The sequence below is a fragment of the Argopecten irradians genome, chromosome 3 (genome assembly GCF_041381155.1).
Source record: "Argopecten irradians isolate NY chromosome 3, Ai_NY, whole genome shotgun sequence".
In the NCBI taxonomy this organism is placed as follows: Eukaryota; Metazoa; Mollusca; class Bivalvia; order Pectinida; family Pectinidae; genus Argopecten; species Argopecten irradians.
Window position 1 is genome coordinate 26990884 of NC_091136.1, and position 15296 is coordinate 27006179.

Below are 15296 nucleotides of genomic sequence, written 5' to 3' on the forward strand. Positions count from 1 at the left end.
ATAACCCTTCAACCTGGGCAGTAACATTAATCTTTGTCATTCTCTGTCACAGCTTGTAACAGATGTTGACCTCAGGATCAACTTCTGCACATATACAAAATCTTTCTCATAATACAATATGATTTTGCTCCTCAAAATGGCTAGCTCCTGAAGATTTGAATCCATATGATGTGATTACATTTAACTTTACGCGAGTACTTCTTCAGAACACGTGACGGTTATATCACAGTTAATGATAAAAGAGGAAGAAGAGGAGTGCAGCAAATGTCTATAATTATTTTTGACCCATTTTATGGTTTCATAAGCACCTGGGGCACTTAATTAACTCTTTACTACCTTAAGCTATACCAATGTCCTTTAAGCCCTAATGACAACATCTGATCCCCCCTTATCATTTCCTGAACAACAACATTTGATACCTTTTCAAATTTCACTCCTTTCACAGAAGAGTCCTTATGCAATCATTCATTTTACTTGTTATACCTATTAAAAATAAGATAATTGTCAATTATATCCATAAATGTCATATTTAGTATTTCTCTTAAGATTTCTTTCTAAAAATCAATTTGATCAGAGTTTCTTCACAGAGATTAAAAATGATTTTACGTAACAATAAATTATGCAGGTGCAAAATACAATTGCAGGAGATACATCTGTCTATGTTTTACCAGACAAGTACCATTACATAACTCTCAAATATGTGAAATCTGTGTCAGGAAGTCACGTTTTAAAGGGTGTAAATATTAATGCAATGTATTTTTTTTTATATGACAATCAGACTTGCAAGTCTGTTACAGTGTTAGTATCCATGGACACTATAGAGCTTGACCATGATTTTATATGTAGGGAAATAGCAGAGGTGACCGTGTTATATGTTGTAATATAAAGGCTTTAAGAGTTGTAAAGGTTTGTGGTTTTATTAGCTTAACGCTCTATTAACAGCCAGCATCATGTAAGGACATGCCACAATTGTTGATGGAGGACAGCCGAAGTACCCAGAGAAAAACCACCCACCAGCAGTCAGAACCTGGCAACTGCCCCACATGGAATTCGAACTAGTAACCCAGAGGTAGAGTGGTTGTAGTAATATGTCTGGGACACCTTGTTAACCACTCGGCCACCTGATAGCAACAGTAAACATTGATAATACATCTGTGGATATTCTTGCTCAGTCAGCTTTTTAACTGTTCGTGTACAATTGCTATATATATTGTTCGGCAGTTGCAAGGTACTAACCACTGGTTGTTGATTTTCCCTGGTTTTTGTCTACTTCGACATAAACTGACACGTCCTTACCTTAAAATAGGACATTAAACGAATCAAACCAAACCATTTGAAGTTTACAGTTTATTTCCTCTGAGTTAAAATATATTATACTTTATTCCATGTATGTAATATCTTTCTTCTGTCAGTGATTTCAGGCTTTAACAGACCAATTCTCCAGCGCCAGTCTTGTGTGATATAGTCGCGGATATGGGCAGAGTGTCACTATAAGAGGAACACATGGACATGCTGAGGAATTTTCCAGGATTAATTCCAGTGAATAAGCAAGCTTCCATCTACACTGGCTACATCAATATCTGTGTAAGTATGCTGAGTAAAGTTAAGTTAAGTTAATCACTTTCGCAGACTGCCCTATTTGTAACTCTATCCAATAGTTACTATAGATAATTAAAGGTTGTTTAAAATTAATTTAATATATATTAACCACTGATTTAAATAACATCTTGTAACACCAGACTGTCTGTGTGTTTCTTTTTTGGATTTGTACCAGATGTACTGAATTAGCACTTCGCTTTATAATGGAACGAGTTTGGATTTTCCAATATGGCGGCATCCATGTAAAAGATAATGTACACTTCAAATATTAAACTAACAGTAATTATTTCCTCTCCTAAGAACATCATGGATATAAAATGACACAGGGTTTGTGCTTGGTGTTCCATAAATGGGGTCCTTCTCAAATAAAATGGGGTCCCATGTAATTTGAATGGACTTTCAGAAAAAAAGTGGGGTCCTTTTCATAAAAGAATGCAAACGTAGACTCTGAAAAAATTGTATCTCAATACTATTAGTACCCAAAATGCCATGATGTACATAGTTTGTAAAACTTCAATAAGAAGAACAGTATATACTGTTTTGTTTTCAACACTAAAAAGGAAATTGATGACAAATGAAAAATATTGAATCTGCCATTTTGAATTTGTGTGATGCTTCAGGAAACCAACCACTTGTCCGGTTTGGTTTGTTAGCTCACCTGGCCCGAAGGGCTGGTGAGCTATTGCCATGGCGTGGCGTCCGTCGTCCATCCGTCGTCCGTCCGTCCGTCAACATTTCCTTTAAATCGCTACTTGTCATAAAGCACTGCATGGATTTTAACAAAATTTGGTCAGAAACTTCCTTAGGGGAAGGTGATCAGATTTTGCATAAATGGTGACCCTGACCCCCCTGGGGCAGGAGGGGCGGGTCCAATAGGGGTAATAGAGGTAAATCCTATAAATCGCTACTTGTCCTAGAGTTCTGCATGGATTGCAACCAAATTTGGCCAGAAACATCCTTGGGGGAAGTGGAACAGAACTTGTATAAATTTTGACCCTGACCCCCCTGGGGCAGGAGGGGCGGGGCCCAATAGGGGAAATAAAGGTAAATCCTATATATCGCTACTTGTCCTAGAGTTCTGCATGGATTGTAACCAAATTTGGCCAGAAACATCCTTGAGGTTAACAGAATTCGTATAAATTTTTGCTTTGACCCCCTTTTTGTATACATTACAGTGTCATTCTTCAGCATCATTGCTGGTCATGCTGATTTTCTAAAGATCATTGGTTTTCTTACACTTCGATCACATAATTTAAATTAAAATCATGCATCTATATTCTTTATTGATGATTACCCCAAAAAATGATCTGGACATAATCTGCAGTTTTATTTTTAGCCCACCATCTATTCAAATCACCTTTCGTCCGTCGTCCGTCGTCCGTCGTCCGTCCGTCCGTCCGTTAACAATTCTTGTTACCGCTATTTCTCAGAAAGTACAGAAGGGATCTTTCTCAAATTTCATATGAAGGTTTCCCTAGGACCCTAGTTGTGCATATTGCATTTTGAGACCGATCGGTCAACAAGATGGCCGACAGGCAGCCATCTTGGATTTTGATAGTTAAAGTTTGTTACCCCTATTTTTCAAAAAGTGCTGAAGAGATCTTTCTCAAATTTCGTATATAGGTTCCCCTAGGACCCTAGTTGTGCATATAGTATTTTGGGACCGATCGGTCAACAAGATGGCCGACAGGCGGCCATCTTGGATTTTGATAGTTAAAGTTTGTTACCACTATTTCTCAAAAAGTGAAGCAACGATCTTTCTCAAATTTCATATACAGGTTCCCCTAGGACCCTAGTTGTGCATATTGCATTTTGGGACCGATCGGTGAACAAGATGGCCGACAGGCGGCCATCTTGGATTTTGATAGTTAAAGTTTGTTACCGCTATTTCTCAAAAAGTACTGAAGGGATCTTTCTCAAATTTCATATATAGGTTCCCCTAGGGCCCTAGTTGTGCATGTTGCATTTTGGGACCGATCGGTGAACAAAATGGCCGACAAGCGGCCATCTTGGATTTTGATAGTTAAAGTTTGTTACCGCTATTTCTCAAAAAGTGCTGAAGGGATCTTTCTCAAATTTCATATATAGGTTCCCCTAGGACCCTAGTTGTGCATATTGTATTTTGGGACCGATCGGTCAACAAGATGGCCGACAGGCAGCCATCTTGGATTTTGATAGTTTGTTACCGCTATTTCTCAAAAAGTACCGAGGGATCTTTCTCAAATTTCATATACAGGTTCCCCTAGGACCCTAGTTGTGCATATTGCATTTTGGGACCGATCGGTGAACAAGATGGCCGACAGGCCATCTTGGATTTTGATAGTTAAAGTTTGTTACCACTATTTCTCAAAAAGTTCTGAAGGGATCTTTTTCAAATTTCATATGTAGGTTCCCCTAGGACCCTAGTTATGCATATTGCATCTTGGGAATGATCGGTCAATCTTGGATTTTGATAGTTAAAGTTTGTTACCACTATTTCTCAAAAAGTGCTGAAGGGATCTTTCTCAAATTTCATATACAGGTTCCCCTAGGACCCTAGTTGTGCATGTATTTTGGGACCGATCGGTATATAAGATGACCGACCGATGGCCATCATGGATTTTGATAGTTAAAGTTTGTAATCGCTATTTCTCAGAAAGTACTGAAGGGATCTTTCTCAAATTCCATGCATAGTTTCCCCTTGTACCCTAGTTGTGCATAGTACCTTTAAGGACTGATGCATAATGCCTTTCGGGACTGATCGGTAAACAAAATGGCCAACCAGCAGCCATCTTAGATTTCATTGTTGTAGTTTGTTACCACTATTTCTTAGAAAGTACTATAGCGATCTGTCTCAAATTTTATATGTAGTGTGTTTGAAAAAGTTTGAAAAGCAGGGAAAAGATCCCTCTTTCCATTGTCAGACATAGATCATTCTTTGGTGGGCGCCAAGATCCCTCTGGGATCTCTTGTCATCTTTTGTGAATCAATTGAAACTGAACTTTTCTGCAGGTAATTAATCTATTCCTTTTTTTTTTTTTTTTTTTGGAAAACTGCTTATTTCATAATTATGAATACATTGCCACTTTAGTACATATTTGTATTGAATTTAAAACAATCATTTATCTAATATTAACAATAGCCATTGATATTAACTAGAAGTTGTCATCAAGAGCTGCAACATTATTAGCTGATGTTGCATGTGTATGTGTGTTTTGAAGTGGATTGGTATTTGTTTTTTAGAATGAAGATTTTAAAATCCATGTTGAATTACCTGATAAGAATAAATTAGAAGACCTCCAATTTTCCTGTGACTGGAAACTGCAGTACTTACTTCATGACTACACAGCTATCTTACAACAGGTATACTTGTCAACATGCATTGTTCTTTACAAGAGTTATTGAAAAGTAGATCACTCTGATCAAATTTACAAAATTCAAAATACATTTGTGTCAATATTCCTTCTGTGATGTCATTACCCAAACATTGAGTTCTTCAGGATGACATCCCATGAACATAGTTCTTCTTTTAATTAAAGATGCTCCACTGCCGACAGAGAAAAAACGATACTCCCATTTGAACAATAATTGGTGTTTAATCGAGTATCATGAATATGTATAATTAACACAAAAATAAATAAAAGATAATTTATTTTGCTTCTGGTGCATGCACAATCAGTATTTCATTCCATATAGGACAAAATGCCACAGAATTTTTTCGTTTTGCAATTAACTATTTTTAATATTTTTATCTTGAAGTAAAATGAGAAGCTCAAAATTTTCAATATTATAGTGGTAATGGTGTTAAGTAAATACCATTTGTAACTAAGGAAGAAAAATACTACATTTTGTAATTCTTCTGTTCCTGTTTTTGATAGAGAAAAAATACCATTTATAAGCGGTGGAGCATCTTTAGCATATACATTGGATAATTCTATTGACATTGTCAAAGGAACTCAGTCACTATTTAGTTCTACAAGGCTGGTATAACACCAAATGGACCTGAACGAAAGCTCATAATTGATAGTTAGTACATCACATGACAATACTTGATTCTGATTTAATTGCTATACACATGGGTACTATTTGCAATAGTGGCCGAGCAAACGGCACTATTGAAGTGGCGCGAAATTGAACATGAATGTATTGTAACATCACATTTACATGACGTCATTATAACGTTGCCTTTTGATCAAGATGTCAAGATGGCGGATAGGCTGTTGTTTACAGGGATGGAAGCAAATGTTGCTTTTCTACAGAAGACAGTTTACTCATGTACTAATTAATATTGATCTACTTTTAATATTCATGAAGCTGAATCTCATTTTATAGAAACACAGTTTTCTGTGACAATTCATATGTTGTACTTTTAATGTAACAAGGTGGTGTGGAAATGTAGAATAATTGTATTCTGATAAAAATAGTCATATTTTATTATGTATCTCTTGTAGATGTGTGAGAGTGGTGAAGGAAATCAGTGTCCCAGGTTTTACTTCTATTTTAGAAAGCCAACACAATTTAATACCACCTTTTTAGGTCACCTGAAACAAAGTCTCAAGTGAAACCTATATATATGTGTGTGTGTTATAGAGGCTGAAGCAGTGCAGCTCCCTGTGCCAGTACTTACTTGAGGTTAAAAGTTTGGTGGTAAGTACATAATAAGTGAATGATATAAATTGTCCGTAGAATTCATTATTTTGAAATGTTGATACTGATCTATAAAGTTCAGTCAAACCTGCTCTAAAGTACAACTCTACATTAAGTACACATGTCTATAAATGACAGACTCATCAATCCTATTTGAGGCAATTTACTATATAATTTGATATCTGTATAAGTAGACCTCTATATAAAGGACACCTGTCTATAAAGGACAGATTCATCAACCCCATTTGATGCAAATGTTTTGCCATGTGTCCTTTTGGTGTCCTTTATAGATTGTTTTGCCTGTAATTTATCAAATCTATATCTCCATCATTCTCCCACCATTTACTGATTTTTCACCATGAAAGATGTAAGAAATTTCCCTGCCAACACAAATAAAACGATAGATCACAAGTACTGACGTTTTGAACCAGAAGTACAGACAAAAGAATTATTGGTGGCCACCAGTAGTTGTGATATAATCTACATACATTCTTGATAACAATTTTAAGTTGTAGTAAGCAGACCCGAGATTATGTTCATGTGAAAATTCTTCTTTCACTCATATTTCATATTCTCTTGTGTATGTGAGAAAACTAATCAGGCGTGTTATCTCAGCATTGTAGCAGGTTAGGTCTCAGCAAGCCTCCTGCTGACTAGCCGAAATCTTGCACAATTGGATAATACAACTTGACAAATTAAACTTATGAGAAATTATATTACTGATAGTCAATCTCCTTATGACAATAAGGGGCCACCATGGCCGAGTGGTTAAAATGTCTCAACATTATACCACAAGCCCTCCACCTCTGGGTCAGGGGTTCGAATTCCATGTGGGACAGTTGCCAGGTACTGACCCATGGTTGATGGTTTTTGTCCGGGTACTCCAGCTTTCCTTCACCAACAAACCTGGCACATCCTTACATGAACCTGGCTTTTAATAGGATGTTAAACTAATTAAATCCAAACTTATATATGACAATAGGAATTGTAACAATGTCTAGTAATGTTTGTATCAATATTCACCACTACAACTATAACCTATATTAATCTACTATGCACTGGTTGACCTTTGATGTATACCTGTACTATCTCGTGAGAAAGTTCCAATATCTTACCTAAAGATAGAACTTTGCCCAGTAAATTCCATGGACTGTGACATCATAACCTGTAGAACCTAGTTTGTTTGGCTCGTCACATCAATGATTTGTTGGTTTTGCACGATAATTTCAATTAACAGTTTAATCAAATATTTATAAATTGATAAGAATTCATGTGTTTTTTGTCTCCAATTATCATTAGATAGCAATTTCATAGGCTAACTTGATCATTGATTTAATTCATTGATTTTTTTTGCCATGAAGTATTTGAGAAGAGTTTTTAGCTCTAAGCAGTAGCGATAAGCGTTAGACAACTAGGTCCTGGAGATATTGTTTATTGACTTCCGTAATGGTGTGGGTGTGGATTGGTGTTTAATTAAAGCTCACACACGTTAAGGGTTACCAGGGGAAAGGGTGTGTTTGTATAAGGATGTTGGTGTGTTGATACTGTCTACAAGCCAGTCCCCACGAGGGTTATGATGCTGTTGACGACCAGCCTGTACACGGTGGCGTTGACGACCAGCCCGTAATCAAATGTTCTGCTCTACATGGTCCTGTGATCTCAGAAATCTCTGAAGAGAAACAAACTGTCTATGGGGTGTGATACTTATGACAGTTATAGTAACAAGGAAGTGGTGGATTTGATTTCTGTCATGAATACAATGGAACTTGGTACATTCACATTTATAACAGACATCCATATGTAAAATTTTGAAGTAAGCAAACCTGTCTATTGGTATTTGAAGATCATTTTATGTCTAATTGTACATGTTATTACTTATCTGATTAAAATCATAGTATCGAAGTACATGTGATAAAATAGCATTGAGATCAATTATCCATTTCAGATAATTTTATGTTTACACTTAATTCATATAGCTCTGGAATACCAGTATTGAAAACATGAGTTAACAGTCAAAGGTATAATTTTCCTTTTAAGAAAGATGCAGACAGGGTAATTTTTCTATGGAAAAGGATGATGGCGTTTTTGTCAAGTGGTAGAAATGGTCGGTTTTGGTGAGGGGTGTTGAGGAGGGGTAGGATTCAGGTGAGAGTAAGTTGTTTGGTTTAGGTCAGGGTGATCATAATGGCCAAGTTAGGATTAGGAATAGGAGATGGAATATGGGGGTGAGGGGGTTGAGAAAAGGATCATGGGAGGGGTTCAAGTATAATAATAGGAGAGCTGAGATAAGCATTTAAAATACAGGGTTAGAATGTGAGGGTTTTGACTAGAGTGTTAAAATTGGGATGAGAATATGAAGGTTGAAATGTCAGTTTAATGGTTAGGATGAGAGTATGAGAGTTTTAGATAGTGTGAGGGTTTTACTAGAGAGTTGGGGTTAGGATGAGAGTATGAGAGTTTTAGATAGTGTAAGGGTTTTACTAGAGAGTTGGGGTTAGGATGAGAGTATGAGAGTTTTAGATAGTGTGAGGGTTTCACTAGAGAGTTGGGGTTAGGATGAGAGTATGAGAGTTTTAGATAGTGTGAGGGTTTCACTAGAGAGTTGGGGTTAGGGTGAGAGTATGAGAGTTTTAGATAGATAGTGTGAGGGTTTTACTAGAGTGTTGGGGTTAGTATGAGAGTATGAGAGTTTTAGATAGTGTGAGGGTTTTACTAGAGAGTTGTGGTTAGGATGAGAGTATGAGAGTTTTAGATAGTGTGAGGGTTTTACTAGAGTGTCGGGGTTAGGGTGAGAGTATGAGAGTTTTAGATAGTGTGAGGGTTTTACTAGAGAGTTGGGGTTAGGGTGAGAGTATGAGAGTTTTAGATAGTGTGAGGGTTTTACTAGAGAGTTGGGGTTAGGGTGAGAGTATGAGAGTTTTAGATAGTGTGAGGGTTTTACTAGAGTTTGGGTTAGGGTGAGAGTATGAGAGTTTTAGATAGATAGTGTGAGGGTTTTACTAGAGTGTTGGGGTTAGGATGAAAGTGTGAGGGTTTTACTAGAGTGTTGGGGTTTTACTAGAGAGTTGGGGTTAGGATGATAGTATGAGAGTTTTAGATAGTGTGAGGGTTTTAGATAGTGTGAGGGTTTTACTAACTAGAGTGTTGGGGTTAGGCTGATAGTATTAGAGTTTTAGAAAGATAGTGTGAGGGTTTTACTAGAGAGTTGCGGATAGGATGATAGTAATAAGTATGCGAGTTTTAGATATTGTGAGGGTTTTTAGATAGTTTGAGGATTTTACTAGAGAGTTCGAGTTAGGCTGATAGTATGAGACTTAAAAATGTCAGTTTGAAGGTAAGGCTGATTAGTGATAGTATGAGAGTTTTAGATAGTATGACAGTTTTAGATAGTGTGGGGTTTTAGATAGTGTGAGGGTTTTAGATAGTGTGAGAGTTTTAGATAGTATGAGAGTTTTAGATAGTATGAGAGTTTTAGATAGTGTGAGGGTTTTACTAGAGTGTTGGGGTAAGGATGAGAGTATGAGGGTTGAAATGATAGTTTAACCTGTTCATCCCTGCAATTTCATAATGAACTCTTCTAGTTCTTGAAATAGAAGAGTTCAAATGGATGAGTAAAGAGTAAGAGTGTGAGAGTTAGTAAATGTAAATGGCAAAGAGAGGGTGCAAGGGTTAATTTCAGGTGTGCCGATTGTTAATTGGAATGAGGGCACCTTTTGGTTGGTGGGGGGTTTAAACTTCATACAATGATAGCATAACTAAGCAATAATAATAACTTGCCATTGATTAGAAAAGGTAATTGATGGTAGGGAATGTGTATTGCTTACAACACTTACTGTAAGCTTGTTAAGATGGTGAGGGCTTAGTTAATGGTAGACCATTGGAATGAGGGCAACTTTGATGGGGAGGGTGGTAAATGTTTATGCATAAAACTGGTATGAGAGTGTGAGGATTAATAGGAAGTATATATGATTGAGTGTGTTGGAGAAACATGTAGATGCTAGGGGTAGGGGTATGGGAGGAATGTTGTAATAAGCGTAAGTATTGCATTAATGGTCAGGAGAGGGAAAGTTGATGTGTTAGTCTGAGAAATTAATACAAGGATTGGGGTATTATAATAGTTGGTTGGATGTGAATGGATGTGAGTGTTTGGGTAAGGATGATAAAGTAGGATGTCATTGTGAGGAGTGGGTTTGACTATGGATATGGTTTTAGTTTGATATCAACAAATCAGGTTACGAAGATGGGAGGGGTTGAATGTAGGTTTGTGGTGATATTAAGGTGAATTTTCTGGCGTAGAGCAAGGTTATTTCATCGGAATCAGGATGTTCTATGAGATTGAGGAAGAAAGACTTTATCAGATGATTTTCTGAATGTGTCTAGCCTCAGGTTGTAAGGTTTATGGGAATGAATTTAGAACCTACAATTGTAGGTTAATTGTGACATTTGGTTACCACAGGAAAGACAATTAGAAGGGAGACAACAAATCCAGCAGGGAGGAAGCCAGGTGTGTGCACAACTCCTGGGGGAAGTGGAACACCTGGGATGGGACAAGTAAGTATTATACAATTGTCAACCTGTCTTCAGGTGGATATACAGTTATCAACCCGAGTAAGTGATATCATATATACATATAAGTTATGTCACTTTCTTGGGTTGATAACTCAACATATCCACCTGAAAACAGGTCGATAACTGTTTTATAATATGAAATTTGCAATCCCTATATATACTATACTAAACTATACTATTGACTATACTAAAATTGACAGAAAAATATTTAACAAATATTTACAATGTTCATTTTTCAAGAGCAGTTTATCCACATGAGTACATGTATATGATAAATATCCAAAATTTTTCTTGCTAATGCTTTTGACTGGTAGAATCGCCTGGCATTCTTGTACGTTTTCCGTTCTCTGTTGAAGTTTGCAATTATTCACCGTTGATCGTAGTAAAGTTGTTGCCTTCTGCCAGACTTTGTGGACTTTAATGATGCCACAGTAGATTATCATAACGTCATTGAATTCAGAAAGTGCCTTTACACTATGTTTGGGTACGACTCAATGTCAGAGAGATCATGACGTCACCTATTGACCTCTTTTTGACACAGGTTACTGGACTCACGTGAGGTATCTGGACTCGGTAATCTCGCATGCTTTTTGCCGCTGATTTCGGTGTTGATACTGCATTTGATGAATATGTCTTAGAAAAGTATTGACCAATGAAAACACAGGAAAAACACCAGTCATAGTAACGAATGATAAGGACTTGGTCGTTACTTTTTGATTAATTCTGAATCATAATTTTATCAATACTAAGGTTTGTTTAAATTAATGATGCTATCTAACTGTTTAAAATGCTGAGAGTTATGAAGCACTTTGTTTTACAATGACAGGACTATGCCAACATAAAGTGCAAGCCTAAAGTAAAATATCAAGCTCAACTTCTATAGCAGACTATACTGATTTTCTATATTCACAGGTTAGTGTCTATTGATGCCAAGTTCCAAACTCTTGAGCTTCAATGTAATGACAAGAAGGGAAGACAGCACATACTAAAGGTCACACTTAGTCCACAGGTATGTATGGAAACTAAGTGTATTACTATTTTCAGTGCAACTAAAGAGGAAAAATGTAGCGGCCAGATGGGGCTCGAACCCAGGACCTGATGCTCTACCTGCTGACACTAGACCGATGCTCTACCGGCTGAGTTACCTGTTGCTGATGATAAATTCAGTCCAGTTGTACTAAAACAGGAAAGATTATGCCGAAAATTTGGTCATCATTTGCTAGAATCTGATTGGTTAAAAATTTTGAATACCTTGGTGGTATTTACCCATATCTGTCAGATGATTTTGATGAAAATATTATTATACATAAAGTAATTGCAATTAATGTTTATATATTTACAGCATCCTCGTATCGCCCCAAAATGTGTAGTGGACCTACCTGGCCAATTCCATGTACAATGGAAATCAACGGTAAGTCAGCTATATTTATTGTCTGTTATATACCCCCTTGCAATGAAGATTTACAAGGCTTTACCATTAACTTTACAGAGTGACCTACAATGGTTGTACCATTATCCTTAACAGAGTAACCTACAATGGTTGTACCATTATCCTTTACAGAGTGACCTACAATGATTGTACCATTAACTTTACAGAGTGACCTACAATGGTTGTACCATTATCCTTTACAGAGTGACCTACAATGGTTGTACCATTTTCCTTTACAGAGTGACCTACAATGGTTGTACCATTATCCTTTACAGAGTGACCTACAATGGTTGTACCATTATCCTTTACAGAGTGACCTACAATGGTTGTACATAAACTTTGTCTTTTACAGACTGACTTACAATGGTTGTACCATTATCCTTTACAGAGTGACCTACAATGGTTGTACCATTAACTTTACAGAGTGACCTACAATGGTTGTACATAAACTTTGTCTTTTACAGACTGACTTACAATGATTGTACCATTATCCTTAACAGAGTAACCTACAATGGTTGTACCATTATCCTTTACAGAGTGACCTACAATGGTTGTACATAAACTTTGTCTTTTACAGACTGACTTACAATGATTGTACCATTATCCTTTACAGACTGACTTACAATGATTGTACCATTATCCTTAACAGAGTGACTTACAATGGTTGTACCATTATCCTTTACAGAGTGACCTACAATGATTGTACCATTATCCTTAACAGAGTAACCTACAATGGTTGTACCATTATCCTTTACAGAGTGACCTACAATGATTGTACCATTATCCTTAACAGAGTGACCTACAATGGTTGTACCATCATCCTTTACAAAGTGACTTACATTGGTTGTACCATTATCCTTTACAGAGTGACCTACAATGGTTGTACCATTATCCTTAACAGAGTGACTTACAATGGTTGTACCATTATCCTTTACAGAGTGACTTACAATGGTTGTACCATTTATTTATCCTTTACAGAGTGACCTACAATGGTTGTACCATTATCCTTAACAGAGTGACTTACAATGGTTGTACCATTATCCTTTACAGAGTGATCTTCAATGGTTGTACCATTATCCTTAACAGAGTGACTTACAATGGTTGTACCATTATCCTTTACAGAGTGATCTTCAATGGTTGTACCATTATCCTTAACAGAGTGACTTACAATGGTTGTACCATTATCCTTAACAGAGTAACCTACAATGGTTGTACCATTATCCTTTACAGAGTGACCTACAATGGTTGTACCATTATCCTTTACAGAGTGACTTACAATGGTTGTACCATTATCCTTTACAGAGTGACTTACAATGGTTGTACCATTTATTTATCCTTTACAGAGTGACCTACATTGGTTGTACCATTATCCTTAACAGAGTGACTTACAATGGTTGTACCATTATCCTTTACAGGTTGACCTACAATGGTTGTACCATTATCCTTTACAGGTTGACCTACAATGGTTGTACCATTATCCTTTACAGAGTGACTTACATTTGTTGTACCATTATCCTTTACAGAGTGACCTACATTGGTTGTACCATTATCCTTTACAGAGTGACCTACAATGGTTGTACCATTATCCTATATTTACACTTGCTAGGCTTGGTCACTATACGCTAATACTAGCCGATTTTGTTTACCATAACTGCATGGTAACATTGAACTTTGAACTTGCGTATGAAAATGTTCTGTGCAACGTAAAAGGACTACTTTTTTTTAAAAGAAACACATGGCTTTGTTTACATTTTGACGCAACATTACGTGTATATTGTTGTTTTTCATAGAATTTTGGAAAATGTAAACAATATATACATGTTTTATATTTATATATGATTCCAACAATTTTTAAATTAACAATGTATAAAGAAACGAAAAAATATCCCGACCGGGGCGACGTGCTTTAATTTTTATTAAAAATGATGGGTGTCAAATGTAAACATTACCTCTGTGCCTATGTTCGTCCTTCGATCGAGCCTTTGGGGTGGACGGCCGTGAGACCCTCTGATAGAGGTCAGTTATAAACATATCCTCTTGTCTTTGTTCTTTGAGAATTTAATCATGTGTATTAGAAAACATGCACTGCTAATAATCCACATGTTGACAGTTCCGCGTCACCACAAATACATTGTATCCATCGAACACAAGTGAATTTGTTTCATCTATCGATGGCGATATAGATCTAAGCGTAGATTATATAATCACATGGCTCCCAAGGATGTAATATCGTCAAGTCAGACGACATCTCAAACACATTGAGCTACTTGAAAATCGGTGTTTTGGCAACTTCGGCAACCTCAAGTGTGTAAGCGTGCGTCAGCTTCGCCTCGCTGCACAATAGCGGTCACCGAGTTCACACATGTGGCCGTGTACAGATTCTTTATGTTATTACGCTATATAGATCTATTAACTTTTTGCAAAATTGAATATATATTTAAAGTTCTGATCTGATTAAATAAGATTATCTTTGAAATTTATTTTGTTTGTCATGTTTATTTTACACTAAAATATTGAACTTTTTTGTCGTCACGGATGAATAATTCTATCTTACGTGAAGCGTCATCATTTGCTGTTCAATTGAGTAAGCTCCTCCCACTTTTGACCGACTTTTATTGAATAATTACGTCACTTTCAAATGACGATTTGTTTGCATAAAATATAAATAAAAAGTCGTGTGAGTGTAAATATAGGGATTGGATTTCGTTTTTATGTTAACCATGCTTGTATGGAGCAATTCCTCTAAGAATATATTCAATATGGGGCGCTAACGCGCCCCATAGAATATATTCTTAGATGAATTGCTCCATACAAGCATGGTTAACATAAAAACGAAATCCAATCCCTATTTACAGTGTAATCTACAATGATTGTACCATTATCCTTTACAGAGTGACCTACAATGGTTGTACATAAACTTTGTCTTTTACAGATTGACCTACATTGGTTGTACCATTATCCTTTACAGAGTGACCTACAATGGTTGTACCATTATCCTTTACAGAGTGACTTACAATGGTTGTACCATTATCCTTTACAGAGTGACCTACAATGGTTGTACCATTATCCTTTA

At 36.5% G+C, this 15296-nt stretch overlaps 1 protein-coding gene across 3 annotated transcripts in view; it reads left to right on the forward strand.

Moving 5' to 3' along the window:
* Window positions 1–15296, forward strand: part of LOC138318040 (E3 ubiquitin-protein ligase FANCL-like) — a 50231-nt gene that overhangs the window by 6948 nt on the left and 27987 nt on the right. For 2 of the 3 annotated variants that reach the window (XM_069260089.1, XM_069260090.1), the window contains exons 2-7: window positions 1413–1584; window positions 4822–4941; window positions 6169–6225; window positions 10682–10776; window positions 11707–11803; window positions 12137–12205. In XM_069260089.1, the coding sequence (XP_069116190.1) occupies window positions 1504–1584; window positions 4822–4941; window positions 6169–6225; window positions 10682–10776; window positions 11707–11803; window positions 12137–12205 (519 nt within the window). In that variant the 5' untranslated portion in view covers window positions 1413–1503. The remainder of the gene's footprint in view (window positions 1–1412; window positions 1585–4821; window positions 4942–6168; window positions 6226–10681; window positions 10777–11706; window positions 11804–12136; window positions 12206–15296) is intronic. The other variant, XM_069260091.1, reaches the window with a different exon arrangement.